The 24,135-nt window shown below is 36.9% G+C and overlaps 1 protein-coding gene across 1 annotated transcript in view; it reads right to left on the reverse strand.

Moving 5' to 3' along the window:
* The window catches only part of TMC1 (transmembrane channel like 1), a 194,583-nt gene that overhangs the window by 54,110 nt on the left and 116,338 nt on the right, over positions 1-24,135 (reverse strand). Inside the window, exons 7-8 of the mRNA XM_049770815.1 lie at positions 16,664-16,770; positions 15,193-15,291 (exon numbers count right to left, since the gene is read on the reverse strand). Coding sequence (XP_049626772.1) covers positions 15,193-15,291; positions 16,664-16,770 — 206 coding nt within the window. The remainder of the gene's footprint in view (positions 1-15,192; positions 15,292-16,663; positions 16,771-24,135) is intronic.

Consider the following 24,135-nt stretch of genomic DNA (forward strand, 5'->3'; position numbering starts at 1 on the left):
ACACCAGTGTGTATCTGATACCACTTAATGTTCAGAAACAAATAAAGTAACAGAACAGTCAATTAGCAACCAGAACTCACTAAACATAATGACAATGACTTTATGACCTCATTGGAGATACAATAATTTACACAAATTTTTCTATTGCTGGATATCTTTAGTTCTCTTCTGTTTTTTTTCTTTTTTAATAATTTCTCTCTCACCTATTTGGAAAAAGATGTCTTATGATCAACTCTTTGATACATGGTATCCAAATAAAGTAAATTAAACTTAAAAAAATTTCCTGGGGCCAGGAGATTTTACAGAGACAAGTTCCTGTTGGCTATCGTGACTGACTCAGTGGTTACTTTTGCAAAACTCCCTGCCATTTTTTCAGTGCTAAGTGATGTTTGCTATAAGCCCATATACCAACAAGAAAAAGGCAACCTTCGAGTAATAAGTAACTTCTCAGCCTAGGGGAGGAAGACACTGCCTGATACCATGGAGCCAAGTCTCACTATAACTTACATTCCTGAGTTAAAAGCTAAATGCAACAAAGCTTGCCCCACCATAAAACTGCTGAGAGTTCCGGAAAGTGGGCTACAAGCCCTACTTTAGGGTCATAGGGCAATTCCTTGAAAGCTGCTGACTTAGGAGTGATTGTAAAATTGTCACTGCTTCTCCCTCCCTTCTGGAAGATGATTTACTGCCTTTGTCTCATGGCTTTCGCGCCAAAATGTATGATTGACACCATCTTTTACCTGCCCCCTTCTCCTCCTCTATATAAGAGATGCAGGACCCTAATAAAGTCACCTTTGAACGGTCTGATCGCCAAAGGTCATTATTATTAACCTCTCTTAGATTTTTTACAGGTGTGGTTGTTCTTCTAGCCCTGCTAAATAAAGGTGCGGTCGTCTGTGAGCCTCTCGACTGATTCCTGCTGGCCGGGCCCCTCCGGGGGGCTTGCAGGACCCCGCAAGTTCCCAATCATATGTAATTTTTCAACATCACATGGTCTACTGAAAATCACTATGTACAGTCATGTAGAGCTCAACAACTTCTGGCTGGGGCACTGAAGTCCGCCAAGATTAAACTGATGACCTGGGTATCTCCAGCACTGCCAAAATGTCCTATTATTCTGATAGGCCCAACCATCACAGCCTCAGACCATTGTGTTGATCATATTTCTCAGGTGGTGGAGAATCATTGACAAAACTCAAGCCTCCTGAGCCCCTCTACGGAAGTCCACTCCTTCATAGTATCTTTCTCTTTCTCTGAGTATAACATAATTTTCCCAAACTCTTCAATATTTTTATTTCCTCATTTGTTTGTCACCATTCTGATACTTGGTAATATTCATCAATAATTTTTCTGAGTACTTAGTATAAAGAGAATGCCTTATGTAATATCATAGAATTATCAAAGAATCCTTAAAAAGATAAAATTTTGGCTCAAATGACAAATGCATGTAAGTGTAATAACCTGGACTGGACTCAAGAATTTCATATCCTGCCCTCATGTTCAAGCATTGCAGGGTATAGTCCTCAAAACTCTGAGCACTATCAGGAGTAACACAACACCCTCACCCATGTAAAAAGATGCTGAATAGTAGGAATATTTTGCTTTACTCCCTGATGTTTTCTTCTGCAAGACTATCCACAAAACATTGTAATCTCAACCTCTGCAAGGCCTTACTTGAACCAGGGAGGAGGAAAAAAAAAGTGATAACAAGGCACAAATGAAGAAAGTGGAGTTTTACTACTCCCAAGATGCTGTGTTCTCATCTTGTCAGGAAAGGTCATAAGGTTAAAAGGTCTGTCTAGGGGGGCTGGAGCTATAGCACAGCGGTAGGGCATTTGCCTTGCACACAGCTGATTCAAAACAGACTGTGGTTGGAATCCAGGCATCCCATATGGTCCCCCAAGCCAGGAGCGATTTCTGAGCGCATAACCAGGAGTAATCCCTGAGTGTCACTGGGTGTGGTCCAACCCCTCCCCAAAAAAAGTCTGTCTAAGAAGTCTACTTATAAATAAAATAATTGCCACATTCTGACAACTCATTCAATCCCTATGGAAACAGTATATATAGATTTCCTTGTAACATAAGAATTGAGCTGCCACAAAACCCAGCAATTCCATTCATGGATATCTACCCACAGGACACTGAAACATTGACTCAAAGGCATGGAATTGATCTCTAGGTGCCCCATAAGAGATGAGTGGCCTATTAAGATGTGTTATATATACACCAAATGGAATACTCTGAAGCTTTAAGAAGCAATAAAACAATGCAATTAATTGCAACTTAAATAAAACTGGAGAATATCATGTTAGGAGAAGTATGTCAGTAAAGGACAAATGCAGACTGACCTCATATTCTGTGGTAACTAGAATAACTAGTCATGTGAATGCCAGGTATTAAAGGAGGGATACCTAGATGACCATTGACCCCACAGTAGTAAGAAAGATATGGAAAGAAATAAATTGATTTGGGAGTGAAGTAATATGAAGCAGGGTGGGAAGTAATGAGAGAAATTAATGGGAGTAAAGTGACAAGAGTCTTGAGTACACTGACGGTGTAGAGAGATGGTATAGCTATATATCCAAGCCACAAAAATCAACCATTAAAAGTTGGGGATTCAAATTATAAAAAAAATTAAAAAACTTGCCTGTTAAGGTACATACTTGGGATAGAATAAAGGCAATTGTGAAAGTTGACTCTGGTGGTGGGATTGGCATTAGAACACTGCATATCTGAAATTAAACTATTAATTACTTCATAAATCATGGTGTCTAAATACATTTTTAAAATGCCACATTCCTTTAACAACTTTAACAATAAGAGAACAGGCTGACCTCCATTTCTCTTAATGTTTCTAGTCTGGTTAGCACAAAGTCTAGTTAGACATCTCACTCCTTCCCCAGGTCGGCAAAGAGTCAATAGTCCTATGATGCTTTACACATGAATAAAAAATGACTCATAAACATTAATTGTCTGAGTTAACATAGCTTGAGAAACTGCACTTGAATTGTGTCTGTATGATGCTAATTCCTATGCCTAATGACTGCATGGGACAACTTCTTATATGCTTGTCTTTCCTACCAGATCATGTGTTACTCTGAGCTATATTGTGCCATTAACATAAATAAGATAGTTACTAAATTAATAGGGCCCTTTGGCCTGTACACCTGAATTGATTCCTTGCAGTATCAGACTACTTCTCCAAAAGATGTCAGATAGCCTAATTTCCATATTAGATCATAGCCACAAGTGGTAAAAGTTTTGTTTGAGGGAAATGCTGATTATCATAAAAATTGGTTCAGTTTGGCTACTAAGAAAACAAGTCTATAAATGAAAGAGTTACTATGAGAGAGAGAGAGTGAGCAGAGTTCTAAAATGTCTTATCCAATTCATCTTGAAGGATGGCTATAAACATTAACTAAAAGGCATAAAAGAGCATGGCCTCCTCTACCCAAAGGTCTTACCACATATTTTTCTTTTTCTTAAAATTCTAGTAGCAAAAATTATGGAAATAATTAAAATAGCAATGACTCCCAACCTAGCCAAACTTCTATACAGTTTTTCATGTCAATACACATAGCTTTCTCTGTGGGAGCATTCTCCCATCCTGAAATCTGTGATAGAGGAAATACTGTCAAAGCCAAATTGTAAATGAGCACATAAAATCCATCTAGCTCTGTTTGCATGCTTGCACATTATATATAACTTTAATTTCTGTGGTCACCAACACATTCCCCCAATAAAATTTATGTTTGTGTACTGATGCAATACAGTGGATAGGGCACTTGCATATGTGCCAACATGGGTTCAATTCCTGGCATCAATTATAGTCTCCTGAGTTTCTCCAAACATAATCTCTGAGTACAAATCCAAGTCTAAACCCTGAGCACGGCAAGGTGTGACCCGAAACTAATCCCTCCACAAAAAGTGTGGTTTATTAATATGGTGGCTTGAAATTAATTTGTGTATTTGTCTAATTTTTTCTAGAGCTTACTATATTTTGAGTGTCATATACAAATTATATGCTATGTAATAAGCACTCTTAGAAGAATGCAAATATTTGTGATCTGGAATTGTATCAGAACTGTATCCTTTATAATATTTCTCATATGTGATAAATGTGAAAGGCAACGTTTCCTCAGTATGATAAAAAGTTTCATTACCTTTAGAAATTATTTTAAAGTTGGAGCTATTTTTAAAGAATCAATTTAGAAGTGGTGGAAAAGAAAGATATAATGAGCCATGTCTAGATGGATAGGTGATACCATAAGTTAGCATGTTTCTACCTTTCTCTGAGCTAATATGTCACTTATACTTTACTGGTTAAAAAAGGGGATCAGGGGCCGGGCGGTGGCGCTAAAGGTAAGGTGTCTGCCTTGCCAGCACTAGCCTAGGACGGACCGCGGTTCGATCCCCCGGTGTCCCATATGGTCCCCCAAGCCAGGAGCGACTTCTGAGCGCATAGCCAGGAGTAACCCCTGAGCGTCAAATGGGTGTGGCCCAAAAACCAAAAAAAAAAAAAAAAAAAAGGGGATCAGAGGAAAAGTACAGTGAGTAAAGCATTTTTCTTGCACATTCCTTACCTGGATTTGATTCCAAGCACTTTATTTGGTCCCTTGAGTGATCAACAGTAGGGATGTCTGAGCACCGAGCTAGGAGTAAGTACTGAACATAGTTCCTCACAAATGACCTCCTCCATTCTCTCATTATACCTCCATATCTTCTAATCACCAGTAACCATATATATTATCTCTGCTTTTCACTGTTCACACTAATAAATTCTGTCACTGGATGAAGATGAGCGGAAAAGAACAACAACTATCTTAATTCATCAAGGATTCCTAAGAAATTTAACTATAAGGATTCACCTTTAGCACAGCAAAAGCACATCAAATACACTGAGAAAGCTGTTCAGACACCTACCAAACTCAATACATGAAAATAATAACTTAGGAAGCTCTTCCAATCAGCTATGTAAACTCACGGAATAAAGTTGAGGATATTTAAAAACTTAAAAAAAATGATGGCACTTGGTAAATAGTGAAGTATAAAATAGAATCAAAAAATTACAATATAAGTGATTGAAGAGTATGTTACCCAAGATAAAGAGGGAAGAAAGTAGGAGGAATGGTTAGAAGGGACCTTTAAAAAGTGTGATGACACGTAAAGTTTCATAGGAGCAATTAAGTTGTATTTCTTAAACTAATAGTGTTGTAAGCCAATAGTAAGTCAATAAACTTTTATTTAGAAAAAATTGTTAATAGCCTCTATCATATTCATTAAACTCTATCAACCCTCTCCCCCACCTGCTGTAGTCACCTCAGCCCCCTGGTCAGAAACTAAGGGTTTGTTCTTTTTGAACTCTATTTTCTTACTTGCATCTTCATCTATCTTATATAAAAGACTATTTGAAGTTTGCATTTTTCCTTCATACTTACTAAACTTAAGTGAACATACATTCTATCTATATTGTAGCAAAATGTAATATTTCATTTTTAACTGTTTCTGTACAATAGTTTCTTAATCACTCATCAGTCATTGGGCACTTGAATTGTTTCTAAATGTTATTTAATGTTATTAGTACTACAATGAATATAAATGTTAATATATCTTTTTAAATGAGTAATTTTGTGCTCTTTGGAGGGACAGTAAGAAGTAGATGATATGTTGAATTGCATGGCAATTTTTTGAAAAAAATTATATATTTTTTAGAAATCTTCATAATATATTCAATTGAGACTATATCAATTTATATTATCACAAATAGTGAGTTTTCCTCTTTTACATAATAAACCTAGTACTTTTTTTTCTTTTTAAATGTTGATATAAGCCCATCTTCGCAGGTGTGAGGTGATATCATTATCAGTTGAATTTGCATTTTAACAATATTATATAAAAGTATACTTTTTGCTCATGTGTCTAATTACCATCAAAATGTCTCTTTTTGAGAACTGGTAGTTCAGTTCTGCTCTATTTTTTGATGTTGGTGGTATGTTTTTCTATTATCAAATATTATGCTTTTAGGATTTGTGATGGTTTTATATTTTATTGGTATGTTATATTAATTAATTATCTAATGTTATTTGCATCTCCTGCCACTTCACATTCTAAATTTTAATTTTACAACCCTTATTTAGACCTCTTGAAAAGAACAGTTGCTTTCACCACGATGCCTTTGCTCTTGTTTTTGTGGATTAAAATGGCTCTCCCCTCTTTGAACTTAGAAACTTATAATGTATTTCAGAGCCTAAATCAAAAGTCACTTGCTAAGAATCATCTTTTGTGTTATTCCAAACCCATTCCATAGACCACAAATCAGAACAGGATTCATGATGTACAGTCTCACAATTACAGTATTCATTTATTTTATAATACTTAGAAATTACATTTTATTTTGTGGCTATTTTATTGCACTACTAGATTCTAAGCTTCTTAGCTTTTGTTTAACTTTACTTAAGGCCTTAAACTTTGCAATTCCAAATTAAATAATAATAAAACTAATGCTACTGTTAACATCTAAGTATGCCATTAGAATGAGATCTATACTAGTTTGTGTTACTGTTTACAGAATAAAAAGCTCATTTTTTATTTGGTCAGGGATAGTTTGAGAAAATTTTCAAAAATAAATTTGTTGCTGAATTAAAAACTAAAACAAAGATACACTATTCTATAAGAGATGTATATACCAAGCCATAAAATATTATGGGTAGGGGCCAGAGAGATAGCATTGAGGTAAGGCATTTGCCTTTCATGCAGAAGGTCATTGGTTCGAATCCCGGCGTCCCATATGGCCCCCCGTGCCTGCCAGGAGCAATTTCTGAGCATGGAGCCAGGAGTAATCCCTGAACACTGCCGGGTGTGACCCAAAAACCACAAAAAAAAATATTATGGGTATACCAGCTATGCAGCTGAAAGCTGCAATCTCAGGAGGAAAGGGCAGGTCGAGACTCCACCCTGCTAAATTCACACCTATTACACCCTATCATCCATAATCTCTGTTTTGCCAATGGTCCAGATTCAGCACTCCTCTATGACTCCAGATAGAAACATAAATCTGATCAAAACTCCAGATATGCAGGTATTTGTCTGGTCTCATTAGAGCTTTTGTTGTTGTTGTTGTTGTTGTTGTTGTTGTTGTTTTGAATGAATGCAGGCACCCTCCTCCATCTTCTCATACTTTTGGAAGTCCTGGCAGTTAAAAATAATATCATGCTCCACAAAAGCCTTAGTATCAACAATAGTATTTGAAATTACTGGACCGTGTGGCCACACAACAACTCCATTTCTGTTTAGTCTGTCATCCCCATAGGAACACACCAATTTAGATGCCAGTGTATATCTGAAGACAACTAATGTTCAGAAACAAATGAACAGAACGGTCAACTAGCAAGAAGAGCTCACTTAACCTTCTGACAATGACTTAATGACCTCACTGGAGACACAATAATTTTAACAAATTTGCCTGTTGTATTCTTTTTTCTCTTTCTCCTTTTTATTCTTTTTCTTTTCTTTCTTTTATTTTTAATAACTTCTCTCCCACTAACATGGAAACATTGTGCTATGATAAACTATGTGATACAAGCTCTTTAAAGTAAATTATATATTTATAAAATGATATTAATACCCTTCCCCCTCACATTCTGGATAAAAAAAGATAGTAATAGGCAGTAGGGATGACAATCAAAGATAGGGCATTTGTCTTCCATGTGTTTGATTTTATCACCAAAGAAAAAACAAGGAATAGGAGGAATTTATCTCTCCTTTCTCTTGTATAAGATACCCTCCCCATATTTTATTTACATCTAATATTGTTTTGGTTTCTATTTCTTAGAAAATCTAAAATGAATGATCCCTTCAAGAAAATTCCTTAAAAATAAAAATTTTTTGAAATACAAAATGTTCTAAAAGAAATCCATATATTAATCACAAAATCTGTCTAAATGTGATGAGCTTAATAAGTGAAAAATAATAAGGTAAAATGCATATATTTCTCCTATTACATGGTATAGATGTGTTATAAGTAAATACAAGAGTAGTAGGTTAAGGAGCTATGAAATAAGTGAAAGGACATAAGATTTAGGATAAAATAGACTTTTTTAAATCAAATTCAATGATAACTGAACCAAAAGAACCTGTATTACATATTCATATAGGGAAGAAAATATAGAATCAAGGGATGAATGTCCCAAACATATTGTCAATCCCTGCATCACATTTCTGAGCAGCATTCACTCTGGTCAATAATCTATATAGAAATCACACTAAATTTTCAGATTAGAACAAAAGCACTCTCTTCAAATTTTATGATCTCAGTTCCACAGAAAGTCACAAATCTCTGGGTGGACTTTGAAACCTACAAGTCTAGGTTTGTTCACAAGTAAATCATACATATTTTCTTTTTTGTTTTAACATCATGGTGACAAGATTGTTCATAATACAGTTGTTGTTTCTTTTCTCCCACAAATCAAGTTGTTCATGACTGATTAAAGTCATAGTCTTTTTCTATTACTAAAGTATAATTTAAGATAAGATGATTACTATGGCAAAGTGGTCACTATACTTGTATCAGCCAGAATGAATCATAATCATATAATCAGAGGTATAATCCCAATCATATCTGAGTATCCTAAGAATTACTAGACTTCTGTCATTCTTGATGAATATAAACTTCTCCTTTGAACATACATTCATTGAAAATCAATGGCCAAATTTTTCAGTTCTATAATGCAGGCTAAAGTCTTACACAATCATCTTTCATTTCACATGTGCCAACACTTTTTTTGCTATCTAGACTCTCCCCACTTATTCCTGTACTATCTCTCCTTTCTCATGTATAGAATCCCCCCCCATATTTTATCTACAACTAATTTTGTTTTGGTTTCTACTTCTTAAAAAACCTAAAATGAATTATACCTTCAAGAGAATTCCTTGAAAATAAAGATTATTTGAAATACTAAAATTTTCTAAAAGATTGATATTCCGAATATTAATCACAAAATATCTTTTTAAATGTGATGAGTATAATAAGTGAAATGGGAACTAAGGAAGACCAGGTTATATCTAAGAGGGAAAAATTCACTTTGGAAGATCATTGCTTAAGAGTTGTTGAAGTTGGTTAAAAAAGGAGCCAAGTTATTATTTGCTAACATGTTGTATACTGACTTTTGAGGCCAGGTATCATGGAAGAGATGCAGCAAAAGTGAAAAATGCAGAGATTTAATAATGGAGTTTAAAATTATCAGCATAAGATAATATTACATTAAAGTTACCACACTTCAGTATTGATTTCGGAGTCTACTCTAATTATGCACATTGTCTTGTACAAACCAACTATTCTCTCTAAAGCCAAATTACTCAACTTTTAAAAATATTATTGAGGGTCTGGAACAATACTACAGCGGGTAGAGCATTTACCTTGCATGCTGCCAACCCAGCATCTTATAGGGTCCCCCAAGTATTTTCAAGATTTCCTGAGTTCAGAGCCAGGAGTAACGAACAACCCTGAGTACCACTAGGTGTGGTGCAAAACAAACAAAAAAATAATTATATTTAAATTTTTTATTTATATTTGTCTTACACACATATATTTATTATTATGAAGGATTTTATATTGTAAAATGTGTGTATATATACATATATATTTAATAAAATTATAGTTAGTTCTATTGACGATTTTAGGACTCACCCAACCTTCCACATCTATGCGGACCATAAAGAATGAGGAAGCAAACAAACAAACAAACAAAAAAAAAAAAAAACGTAAGGGGCCAGAGCAGTGGCACAGGGCATAAAGGTGTCTGACGACGCTGGCCTAGGATGGACTGCAGTTCGATCCCCCGATGTCCCATATGGTCCCCAAGCCAGGAGCGATTTCTGAGCACATAGCCAGGAGGAACCCCTGAGTGTCACCGTATGTGGCCCAAAAAACAACAACAACCACAAAACGCAGAAGCAAAGTTGACTCTTTAATTATTAATGAATAATATACATGGTGTTCTCAAGATAGAAATTAAAATGTATTTTCTTAATTCACAACTGATTTGTCGCCCATTTGATCTCACACTCTGATATAGTTAAAACTACTTTCAAATTCCACTTTGATTCCTTACTTCTTTACTTGTTTATTAAAACTTTATCATCTCTTTTTATCAGTTCTACATCATTCTCATGTCTAAAATTACGTTGTAAACCTTATCTTACTGACATATGCTATTTTTCTATTCTGTGATTTTAAATAATGCCTTTTTTTTTTTTTTTGGTTTCTTGGGTCACACCCGTTTGATGCTCAGGGGTTACTCCTGGTTAAGCACTCAGAAATTGCCACTGGGGGGACATATGGGACGCTGGGGGATCGAACCGTGGTCCTTCCTTGGCTAGTGCTTGCAAGGCAGACACCTTACCTCTAGTGCCACCTCGCCAGCCCCAAATAATGCCATTCTTGTTCGTCTGATTAGTAGATAATTCCTTACATTTTCCTATTTCAATTTCTTGAAATGTTTTGTTTTATATAAATCACACTTTAAATATTTAAAGTTACATTTAACTATATTTTGAAGTATAAATTTAAATTATTCATTTAAGTCTCTAAATTTTAATTTAGTTTTTATTTAAAATATAAAATTCTTCAAGTAATAAAGTGTTTTAATTTATTAAAATATAGCACTGGTTAAATAGTGATTTTCAGAAGCCATATTACTAACTGCCTTTGCATAAAGCAAATAGTATTATCTATTGTTAATTTTAGGGAACTAGGTGAGTTAATATATATTTCTCTGTGGCATTGCACTAAAGTCCAAGCAGAAAGACAGATGTTCTAAGAAAAATTTCAAGGTTCTAACCTGTAACTTAACAGAGAAACCATTCCTCACAATCCTGCACCCCAGAAGTTTCTGATCTTTCCTGTTCTACAAACTCCTCTACCACTAGAGGTCAGTCATGCTTGCATCTATAATTCACTGCTCAGTAACTTGCTGTTTTACTTCCATTTGCCTGATTAAACAGGCAAACTAACCATATTAGAAGTCTGGACTCCACTTAAACTATTCAGTCACTAATCACCTCTGCATCTTTTATCTCATTAAAGTATGATTTAGAGTTTTCAGGAGTATCAAGGATGTTTCATCAATGATTTCGTCCAGGATGCTATGAGGGATAGAATATTAAACTGCCCATTTAGATTGTCTTATAATAAAAGTGTTCAGGTATGTGAGCTAATAGTTCAGAGGACCAAGTAAAGAACTTAGGGAAGAATAAATACTGAACCTGCCATTCCATTTTAGAAGTTTAGTTGGAGACCACCTGTTTCCTATGTAAGACAATATTCGGATTCCAATTACTTCACCTACTCTTATGAAATATATGTTTATTGCATTTTAATAAAGACAAAGAGATAGCATGAAGATCTGGAGCATATGAGTTCATCATGAAAGAATCTTGAATTTTACCTGGCACCACATGTATCCTCTAGCAACAAAGGTAGTTATCCTCTAGCAGTGAGCTGGTAGAGACCTCTGAGTACCAAGAGAAAGAAAAAGAAAGGAAAGAAAGGAAAGAAAGAAAGAAAGAAAGAAAGAAAGAAAGAAAGAAAGAAAGAAAGGAAGGAAAGAAAGAAAGAAAGAAAGAAAGAAAGAAAGGAAGGAGGAAGGAAGGAAGGAAGGAAGGAAGGAAGGAAGGAAGGAAGGAAGGAAGGAAGGAAGGAAGGAAGGAAGGAAGCAAGCACGCAAGGAAGGGAAGAAAGTCAGGGAGGGAGGGAGGGAGGGAGGGAGGGGGGAAGGAGGGAGGGAGGGAGGGGGGAAGGAGGGAGGGAGGGAGGGAGGAGGAAAGGAAGGAAGGAGGGAGGGAGGGAGGAGGAAAGGAAGGAAGGAAGGGAGGGAGGGATAAGGGAGGGAAGGAGAGAGGGAGGAAGGGAGAAGGAAGGAAGGAAGATAAAAGAAGAAAGAGAAAGAAAAAGAAAGAAGAATAAAGAAAGCAAAGGAAGGATGAAGAAAGGAAGATAGGAGAAAAGGAGGGAGGGAGGAAAAAAGGAAGGAATGAAGAAATGAAGGGAGGGAGGAAAAAGGAAGGAAGAAAGGAAGGGAGGGAAGAAGGAAGGAAGAAAGGAAGGGAGGGAAGAAGGAAGGAAGAAAGGGAGGGAGGGAGGAAGGAAGGAAGAAAGGAAGGGAGGGAGGAAGGAATGAGGAAAGGAAGGGAGGGAGAAAGAAAGGAAGGGAGGGTGGAAGGAAGGAAGGGAGGGTGAAAGGAAGGAAGAAAGGAGGGGAGGGTGTAAGGAAGGAATAAAGGAGGAGAGGGTGGAAGGAAGAAAGGAAGGGAGGGTGGAAGGAAGGAAGGAAGGAAGGCAGGGAGGAAGGAAGGGAGGGAGGAAGGGAGGGGGAATGAAATATGGAGGGGAGGAAGGATGGAGGGAAGGAAAGAAAGTGGGAAGGAAGTAGGGACGGGTGGACAGATGGATGGAAGGTGGGAAGGGAGGATGAATGGAAGGTGGGAAGGGAGGATGGATGAAAGGTGGGAAGGATGGAAGGATGAAAGGTATGAAAGAGAGACTAAGAATGAATAAAAAGAGAAAGAAAATTGATTTAGTCCATTTGATAAGCAGTAAAATATCATTATGTATATAATACATAATAAATATTTATCCTGAAGAAAACCATTCACTGAATGTCCTTGAGATTCCTGAAAACTCAGACAAGCATACTACTTATTATAGGATAGATAAAGAACACAAAGTTAGGACCACTATTAACTTGTTTCTCTTTTCTATATTTCCTAACTTTATAATGTGTAAATTAAAATATCTCTATGGACACTTTTATTTATAAAACTTATTTATGATAGTTTTTATATCTGTCTGGTCACAGAATGCAAAAATACTCAGGAGAGAATGTAAGTGAATGAGAAATGTACTTTTTTCTTGACCTAAAAGTATTCTCTCATTGCCTCAAAAATGTTTTGACAGGCTAAGATTTTATGGGGAATGAATATGACAGGATGCTCTGGTTTCTGTCTTTCTATATTCTTCTATATCCTCCTGTAATAGTATTTCAACAAATTCAACAAAAAAGGCATGTCAGGGAAAGCAACAAATTCTTAGTGAGTCCACTTATTAAACACTTTCTCTTGGATTTCTCTCATATGGTCTAGTTTGTCCTGTGACTAGTCTGGAATTTCTCAAATGAAATTTTTCTTTTAAATATTCAATAACCATTTACTTAATAACATTTTGATTTAATTGAAAAATTTATGAATATTTAAACTACAGAAATAACTGATTCTTCAGTGTTCCTCAGTATCTATATTGTCTATATTCTTCTACTTTCAAGAATTCCTTGGGAAAATAATTATGACACATTCATATTTGTATAGTTTAAATGTTTTTAATTTAATAAATATTTGTTGAATTAAAATGAAAATTCTGACAGTAATGACTAAAGATTCCAAATGCCACAAAATGGAGGCTGCCTCATCATATATCATCATATATATCATCATATATGCCTTATCATATAGTTTGCTTTACTTTAAGATAGAGAAATTTTTTTTTTTTTGGTTTTTGGGTCACACCCGGCGGTGCTCAGGGTTAACTCCTGGCTGTCTGCTCAGAAATAGCTCCTGGCAGGCACAAGGGACCATATGGGACACTGGGATTCGAACCAACCACCTTTGGTCCTGGATTGGCTGCTTGCAAGGCAAACGCCGCTGTGCTATCTCTCCGGGCCCAAGATAGAGAAATTTTTAAGAGAAAATTATTGAACACTGTACACATAGACTCATTTCTATGGTCCTTGTGTCTATTCTCTACAATCACTTCCCCTTACTAAGGATGAACAGTTAATAAAATTTGTTAGTTTTCTGTTGGTTAAGTAATATTTTAAGGATCTAGGAAGAAATGTACAAATGGGATAACATTTTAGACAGCTCACAATTTCTGAAGTTGAAGATATAATTAATATTATCTGTGAGGGGCTAGAGCTATAGTACAGTGGGTAAGGTACTTGCCTTGCACACAGCTAACTTGAATTCAATTCCCAGAATCCCATATGGTCCCTTGAGCATGCCAAAAGTGATTCCTGAGTGCAGTACTAGAAATAATCCCAACTATGGTGGGCATAAACCCCAAAACAAAAACAAACAAAAATAGTATTTGTAAAATATTCATAATCAGGCTGACACTGTCAAAATGAAAATCTACTTTCCTTCCTCTTTTCACTTCTCCAATTTACGTGAAATTCTAATCTTTCCTTTGGCCCTTCAAATTTTTTTTGAATTCTTAATTTTTCAATATTCAACTTACTGCTTTATATTCCTCTCTCTTTTTAATCTTTATTCTGTTCAGTATTTTTGAAAGAATGTATAGAATTAAATGACCTTTCTGGTCAATGGTCTGCAGGGGGTCTCTGCCAAAACTAGATATTCCCTATCTAGTGGATCCCAAACTTTAAGATTCATTTTAGTTCTCAAATGTAGTAATAAAATTTGAGTATACCACAATAGATTAATAATTATTTTAGCATTAGTCAGAAGTTAGATTCAGTGTAATTTAAAATTTTACAACTGAGTTAGTATTAACTAGGAATTGTAAGTAAATAGACTAGTTTATGAAGTGAAGAGGTTAATACAAAATGTCAAGACCTAAATTTCCTAAGAATCCAACAAAATTTTAAAATATGCAAACTTTTCTTCAGTTATGGATATTTACTTCCAGTCATTAAATTACCAACTCACATCATTTGTTTATTTTCATTCAACCATACATATTGCATCACTCACTTTTTATTTTATATGTGATACATTTTTTTTTTTTTTTTGGTTTTTGGGCCACACCCGGTGACGCTCAGGGGTTACTCCTGGCTATGCGCTCAGAAGTCGCTCCTGGCTTGGGGGACCATATGGGACACCGGGGGATCGAACCGTGGTCCGTCCTAGGGTAGCGGAGGTAAGGCAGGCACCTTACCTTTAGTGCCACAGCCCGGCCCCCTTTTTTTTTTTGGTATATGTGATACATTAATAATTACAATATATTACATTATTATATATTAAATTAAATATTCACTTTTTTTCATTTCCCTTTGGTTTCACTTCCTTTTATTTTTTAAGTCTCTTCAAGATCTTTCATTTAACTTCAGAAGAGAAGTCACGGGGTGCCAGAAAATACTGTAAAATCTATTCTCCTAGCACACAATGTTTAGAGACACTTACGTTGAAGTCGTACAACACACCAAAATTTGCTGCAGAAGCTTCTTCAGCTCTGGGAACAGTTTTCCTAGGTAAACTGCCATATGGTAAGCCCCAGAGGTACTAAATGGAGAAACAATTAAAAAGAGTTAACAATTGGAAATAAATTTTGAGCTACAGATGTGATTGCAGATGGTATTTTTTTTTTAACTATTTCATGGGAACTCTGCAAATCTCTAGGAGGATTCTTATTTTCCAGAAATTGACAGCCAAATCCTGAGTTAAGAACTAAGTTGAGTGCTAAAGGTACTGCATTCTGAATTTAGTAGATGTACCACTAGTGGTTAGACCAACCAAAATGCTCTGAAGACTTGCTGAGAATACAAAACACCTACCATTATCTTCAAACAGTTCTCAGTCAAGGGAGAAAGGAGACAGGCTGTCTTTTGAAGAACAGACTGCACTAACTCCAAGTGAAAATGGAAATGCCCCTGAGAGATGAAGTTAGGAGGGTATTCTTCCCTTTTCTCAAAAAAGAGATCACTTGAGAAACATTCACAATTTGAGGATGTCAACATTATCATCATTGTGATCACCCACTTTAACACCAATTCACATTTATTGTGCTGATGTTGTACCACCAATTTAGAAAGAAATTATTAGGGCTAGAGTGAGCCAATGGAGTGGCAAGATAACACAACTGAGAAAGCAATCTTATTGCCAAAGGGTAGACACCTGGCTTGTTAATTAGACGTTGCTGCCTCTATAAGAAGAAATTTTCTTTGGTGGGGCTGCAGGGTAGAGATGAATGTAGTTGAAGTCTGGGTGCAGGGATCTATTAGGTAAAAGCTGCAAGACAGCCTAATGCTGCCAGGCTATCATGAGGCCCTCTAGCATCTTGTGTCTGAATAGAGCAAAGTGGAGCAGACTGAAATATAATAGAACAGGAATAATATAGCATGTAAGGTGCTTGCCTTGCACACGAAAGACTCAGATTCAATCCCCAACACCCCATATAGTTCTAACCTTGCCTGGGGTATTTCCTGGGTATTGAACCAGGAGTAACCCCTGGTGTGCACACACATACCCTAAAAATAAATACAAGTCACCAAGGACAGTGGAGATGAAGTTCTCAGACTTTCCCAGGGACAAAGGAGATGTGGGACAAAGGCATGCACAAAAGTAGAGGAAAATGGAATTAGATAACTGAGTGCAGAGTTTGATATGTTTGAAATGTTGAAATGTCATGCAAGAGGTGACCAGTCCTGACTCCTGGTGGTTCTGAAAGTTACCAAACCTCCTCTTTGGTTCTTTTACTGAACCAATAATCAATAACCAGAAAACAGGATATTTCTCAGCAACTAAAGTATTCCCCTAGATCAAAGAAAAGATCTAATGAGAGAGAAAAAGTGCTTCTCTAGAAGAGAAATTTGTTTGAATTTAAATGAGACATTTGTTTCAGTACATTTTTGTAAACTGGGCATCCGAGTCTTACCTCCGGCAACATGATGAGGCTGAATGTCAGGATAAAGAGAACCATATTTACACCATACATCCATCTTAAAAAGAGGAAATATGAGGCCACTGATGAGCCAAACTGACCTATTCAAAAGGAAATTAAAGGTGAAAGATAAGGTCAAATAACAGAACAAATACTGTGTAGGCGTCTTTAAATTGTCTTTTTATTAATTAATTTCACACATACAATCTTTTTCTATGCATAAAGAGAAACTATTAACCAAACTCTGTATTCTCTCTTACAGAGATGAAGTTGTGTAACAGGAGTATGATCACTTTCATTGGACCCTTAGATTCATTTTCTTGAGACCTTCTCAAGGAAAATAGATGCTTTTGGTTAGTAGCCAACATGGCTATCTGAAGGGCCTATTTTATTTGTTGAGTTAAATAAGTAAGCACAGATAATGCACTACTGGCATTGCCTGCTTGTTAGTTAGTCATCAGTATAAATATAGCAACTGATTTTTTCCTCCTTTTTCTCAAGTAAACAAGGCTTTCTCATGAAATTTGAGCACAGCCTTTCTAGAGTTACCTTACAGACAGACCATCCTATGTTTGCTCATTTTACAAGTAGAGTGTAGAAACTGAAATTCAGTTATTCAGTCTACATTTAATTATTAACTGATTTTAGAACTGAGCCATAGAAATAGGGCCGGAGTGATAGCACAGTAGTAGGGCATTTGCCATGCACGCTGCTGACCCAGAACGGTCCTAGGTCGATCTCTGGCTCGATCCCATAGGTTTGATCCCATATGGCCCCCCCAAACCAGGGACGATTTCTGAGTGCATAGCCAGGACTAACTCCTGAGCATCCCCGGATGTGGCACAAAAACAAAATGAGTTATAAAAAGCAAAGTCGAAAACAGATTTGTCATCAAAATAGAGCTTACATCCAAGAAGATAAAGAAACAATAATATGCAAAACTTTTTGTTAGTTTGTTTTGGGATCATATTTGGTGTTGTTCAGGGCTTACTCCTGTCTCTGCCTTAAGGATTCATTTCTATAGATCTCAGGGAATCACCAGGTATTGAGCCCAGATTATTCATATGAAAGGCAAGTGCCCTACCCATTGTACTATCTCTCTGAACAGCACAAAAGAAATTTAACAATAAAAAAAGAATATGTGTTGTTATGTATAACCTACACTGTATGTAGGTAATGGAGGGGTTGCCATTTGCTATATGCACCATGTTTGATCTATTAGATATAGTAATATGTGATATAAACATATAGGTACTAAAGGAATGAGGGGAGTTGTTTTAGAAAAGTTCATTGACGTATTTATGAACCTTTCATAGATTGATAAGATTTCAGAGATTCAATCAGAAAAGTTGGCATTTAAGTAAAGAACTGAACTTGGTCAAAGAAACTGAAGCACTAGAAGAGATGGGGAAAAGGAACTTATACTTGAAGAAAAAACAGACAGAAGATAAGATCTGGGGCTGGAGAGATAGCATGGGGGTAAGGTATTTGCCTTGCATGCAGAAGGTCGGTGGTTCAAATCCCGGCATCCCATATGGTTACCCGAGCCTGCCAGGAGCTATTTCTGAGTGTAGAGCCAGGAGTAAACTATGAGCGCTGCCGGGTGTGACCAAAAACCAAAAACAAAAAAAAAGAAGGTAAGATATTTCCTGCTTATGGTGTGTGTGGACAATTAGGGTGAAGCTGGTTAGCAGATGGCATAAAGATAAAGATAAAACCACATTGTGTAGGACCTCTTTAAGTCAAAGCAATGAATACTTTAGGAATTTTATTTTAAATATGAAAATAATTTTTAACAGTTGTTAAGCAGTGCATGCAGTATAAAACAAGACCCTTAAACAAGACCCTTTTTATTTGAATAATAACTTGGTGAAAATAGACAATCTTTTGTCAACTCATTCCTGCCCATAGAAAAATGATCTGTTTCACTATGCAACAGAGGTCAAAATTGATGTCAAGAAGAAACAATGGAGAAAAACTAATACCTGGAGATTAAACAACATGCTGCTCAATAACTGCTGGATCAAAGAACAACTCAAGGAAGAAATAAAAAGATTCCTTGAGACAAATGACAATGAAGAGACAACATGTCAAAATTTGTGGGACACAGCAAAAGCAGTAATTAGGGGGAAACTCATAGCAATACAGGCCTATGTCAAGAAACAGGAAAATAACAAAACCAACAGTTTAAAAGATCACCTCAAAGAATTGGAACAACAGCAACAGAGAAATCCAACCACAACCAGAAGGCAAGAAATAATAAAAACCAGAGCAGAAATAAACAACATCGAAACTAAGAAAACAATACAAAAAATCAATGAGACCAGGAGTTGGTTTTTCGAAAAAATAAACAAGATAGACAAACCATTGGCAAAACTCACCAAAAAAAAAGTGGGAAAACACCCAAATTAATAGGATCACTAATGAAAGGGGAGAGATTACAACAGAACCCCAAGAAATACAACATATCATGAGATCATACTATGAACAACTATACTCAACTAGGCTAGATAACCCAGTAGAAATCGACAGATTCTTAGACAAACACCCTCTTCCAAGACTGGAAAAGGAAGATCTAGAAAGCCTAAACAGACCAATCACCTCAGAGAAAATTGAAGATGTAATTAAAAAAACTCCCTAAGAACAAAAGCCCAGGCCCAGATGGATTTACAGGTGAATTCTATCAAACATTTCAAGAAGACTTACTACCACTGTTCCATAGGCTTTTCCAAACCATAGAAAAACAGGAATCCTCCCCAACTCCTTTTATGAGGCTAATATCACACTCATTCCCAAAGATGGCAAAGACACCACCAAGAAAGAAAACTACAGACCAATCTCACTAATGAACATAGATGCAAAGATACTTAACAAAATCTTAGCAAACCGAATCCAACACTTCATCAAAAAGATCATACATCACGACCAAGTGGGATTCATACCAGGAATGCAAGGTTGGTTCAACATACGCAAATCAATCAATTTGATACATCACATCAACAACGTGAAAGACAAAAACCACATGATCATATCAATCGATGCAGAGAAGGCATTTGACAAAATCCAACATCCTTTCATGTTAAAGACACTCAGCAAAATAGGGTTAGAAGGAACTTTCCTCAAGATAGTTACAGCTATATATGAAAAGCCTACAGCCAACATTATACTTAATGGCGAGAAACTAGAAGCATTCCCACTAAGGTCAGGAACTAGACAAGGCTGTCCACTCTCTCCACTCTTATTCAATATAACCTTAGAAGTCCTAGCAATAGCAATCCGACAAGAGAAGGGAATCAAAGGAATTCAAATAGGGAAAGAGGAACACAAACTATTTCTATTCGCTGACGATAAGATGATATACATCAAAAACCCTAAAGAGTCTACAGTAAAACTCCTAGAAACTATCAGCCAATACAGCAAAGTGGCTGGATACAAAGTCAATACACAAAAGACAGTAGCGTTTCTATATACAAAAAATGAAGTTGAGGAGAGAGAGATTAAAAATACAATTCCATTTAAGATAGTATCAAAAAATATCAGGTATCTAGGAATCAACCTTACAAGAGAAGTGAAAGACCTATACCAGGGAAACTTCAAAACACTAAAGAAAGAAATTGAAGACGATCTAAAGAAATGGAAGAACATCCCATGCTCATGGATAGGTAGAATTAACATAATCAAAATGACTATCCTACCCAAACTCCTATATAGATTTAATGCAATCCCTATCCAAATCCAGACACAATTCTTTAAAGAATTAGAACAATCATTCACAAAATTCATCTGGAACCACAAAAGACCCAGGATAGCCAAACACATACTGAAAAACAAGAAGCTGGGTGGAATCTCCTTACCCAACTTGAAACTATACTATAAAGCCATAGTAATCAAAACAGCATGGTACTGGAACAGAGACAGGACCTCAGACCAGTGGGTCAGGACAGAATTCCCAGACATAAACCCCCAGATATACAGCCAACTAATATTTGATAAAAAGAGGCAAGAATCTGAAATGGAACAAAGAAAGCCTATTCAACAAATGGTGTTGGCACAACTGGAAAACCACATGCACGAAAGTGAAAATCAACCCATACCTCACTCCTTATACAAAAGTCAACTCAAAATGGATCAAAGACCTTGAAATCAGACCCGAATCTATAAAGTTTATCGAGAATAAAATAGGGAGAACACTCGAAGACCTATATATCAAAAAGGTCTTCGAGAATGGAGCACCAATGGCAAGAACCTTAGCAGCAAACATAAACAAATGGGACTACATCAAACTAAAAAGCTTCTGCATGGCGAAAGAAACCTTACTTAATGCAAGAAGACAGTTAACAGAATGGGAAAAAATCTTTTCACTAGACATATCAGATAAAGGGCTGATATCTAGAACTTACAAAGCACTCAGAAAACTGACCCCCTCAAAACCAAATAAAGCCATAAAAAAATGGGGAGAAGAAATGAATAGACACTTCTCTGAAGAAGACAGAAAGATGGCTAACAAACACATGAAAACATGCTCACCTTCACTCATCATCAGAGAGATCCAAATCAAGACAACAATGAAATACCACCTTACACCAATGAGGATGGCTCACATCAAAAATACCGAGAACAATCTTTGTTGGCGCGGATGCGGTATGAAGGGAACTCTCATCCACTGCTGGTGGGAATGCCCCCTAGTCCAACATCTATGGAGAACAGTCTGGAGAATACTCAAAGAACTCAGAATTGAGCTCCCTTTTGACCCAGCAATTGCACTCCTAGGTATATACCCCCAAGTTGGAAGAACATTCATTCCAAAATACATGTGCACCCCACTATTTATCGCAGCACTCAGTATAATAGCCAAATCTTGGAACCAACCTCGATGTCCAACAACAGATGAATGGATCATTAAGATGTGGTATCTATACACAATGGAATATTACATGGCAGTCAGAAATGATACAATCACAGATTTTGCAGCAACGTGGATGGACCTAGATCATGTGATGTTAAACGAAGTAAGTCAGAAGACAAAAGATAAACACAGAATGGTAGCACTATTCTGAAGCACATAGAACATACATCTCAATCACAACTAATACTTAACAATCAAATAACAGGGTCTAACAGGGTAGAAACTCCAATCACTGTAATAGTCAACACATACCTGGGAACAGTGCCCAAAACACATGAAAAAGGAACAACACAAACTCTCGACTACACATTATACCACAAAGAAAACAGCAACACCAGAACAGCAGCATAGAGAGAACAGGTACGTAATCAACCTTCTACAATAATGGTCCATAATAATCCTGTAGAGATCGTATACAGGAATACAGGTAAAGAATACCATGGCAAACCACTGACTCCAATGGAAACATCCCATAAAACTACGTATTAATGCCCTTATCTTACTATATCTAAAATAACCTCTCAGCTTTTCTGTCCACAGGCGTTCTTGGATACAAAGGGCGGACAAGCTAAGTTGGCAGCTCGGGATACCACACGAGATACCATGCCCAGTTTGCACTATGAGATGGCCCCGAGAAAACTCTTTAACATACACTTTATCTCTAGGTTTACCTTCTTTTAGGGTTTCAAGCACGTGATCAGTCAGACCACCGAAGCAGTAACAGCGACTTACAGACCCAAACTACATGTTCTATTCACTGAACACATTCAAGCAAACTAGCATTTCCTTGCTATTCTCTCCTCTCTTCTCACCACTTCCTTACCTATTTTTTTCTTTTCTATTCTTTTCTTTACTTTCTATCCTTTCTCTTCTCCCTTTCTTTCTAATGTATTTTTCTCTTTTCTCCCTCCCTACCCCTTTCGTACACCTTACCCTTTCCCCCCTCTGGAAATCCAACTATCCCTCCACCCCTCAATCCCATCCAGACCTCCCTCTATATTAAAACACTTCACCCTCAGTCCTTAATCTATTAGGCAACAAGATCGACCTCCTACCCCAACGAACCAGTACCCAGCACCCAAGAGAAGGGACACCCAGTCAAACCCACATCTTGTCCCGGGCAAGAAAAGACAGCCAACTCCCCTGCGGACTCATGCTGCGAGGCCCTCCCTACCAACTCCCCCTAACGTGGACTGTTTCTTGAAACCGGACCTAGGTCCAAAAGTATCCCCAATGCAAGAACTCTTCCAAGACATCCCGGCCGCAAATTGTTACCAACCTGAAGAAGGTCAGGGGATGTGATAGGAAGATGCCTGGGAACCCACACATCACAAGAAAAACCCAAAAGACAATGGGAAAAACTGTACTTCCAACATAGACATAAGACCTGTAATACACCACCTCGTTACCTGCTCTCCCCCAAATGTAAGGTAGTCTTTTGCACCATTTTGGTCCTTTAAAAACTTAGCTAATTCATTTTAGTTTTTTTTTTTTCTTCTTTTTTTTTCTTTTTTCCCCTTAAATTTATTTATTTATTTTTTTAAATGTTGGTCCTATATATACATTTGCGAGCACATACATTTTTAATTATTTTATTTTATTCTATTTTATTATTATTATTTTTTATTTTTTTTATATTTTTTTTTCATTTTTGGGTATCTGACCTGTGTCTATTATCCCCTCTGTCCACCCCCAACTATACCGACAATACAATGAAGCTCCACTCCCCCCTGCAAAGACGCACTAAATAAAGGGGAAATCTTACTTATAAAAAAAGAGCTCTTATCTACTAGAGATAGGAACTCATAGTTGTTTACAATACAGGGATATCTCCTACCTTGAAAATATGTCATGTGGAATCAACTTAGACCTCAGATGATTAGATACCATTCACCCAGCCTTGAACCCTGGATCCCAGACAAAGAATCGGCACAGCTCTTCACAGCAGCTGCAGGAAACAAACTCCACCCGGGACAGCCTTAATACTGCGGGGTCAACAACAAGGGCCAGCTCTAACATGATATCCTGACAACGAGGAAAATGTGAACAACTTGACCTTAGAGCAGATTAGCCTACCTTACCAGCTAACGACAAGACAAAACCAGAAGACTCGGCACCCTTTGGTAGGTCCAAAAGCCAAGATCATGACTTACAGATGACTGGCTACTAGAACCACGACCAGACAGTATACATCTTGGGACCAATAAAAAAGCCCTAGTTTAGGGTTTGAACTATGACTTGCACAATAAGCATGATCCCCAGTCCCAAAGGTCTGACAGAGACAACTGCAACAGAATGGGGATTCTGGAAGCACAAAGAAAGACGTTATCCTAGGCGCCATCCTAGGTTCAGTGCAAAGACCAAGGTCACCAACCACAGAAGATGAATTAAAATGACACTGAGGTAACAGAACCTCTAGAACCACAAAGACTGACTTCATCATAAGTCCCACCTCAGGATCTGTGCAGATACTGAGACCTCTAAACACAGAGCTCTGAGTGTATCACCCTGGACAGAACAGAAGTCTTCCACACACCAAAAAAAACACCACCGGGAAAAT

Source organism: Suncus etruscus, chromosome 3 (genome assembly GCF_024139225.1).
Source record: "Suncus etruscus isolate mSunEtr1 chromosome 3, mSunEtr1.pri.cur, whole genome shotgun sequence".
Lineage (NCBI taxonomy): Eukaryota > Metazoa > Chordata > Mammalia > Eulipotyphla > Soricidae > Suncus > Suncus etruscus.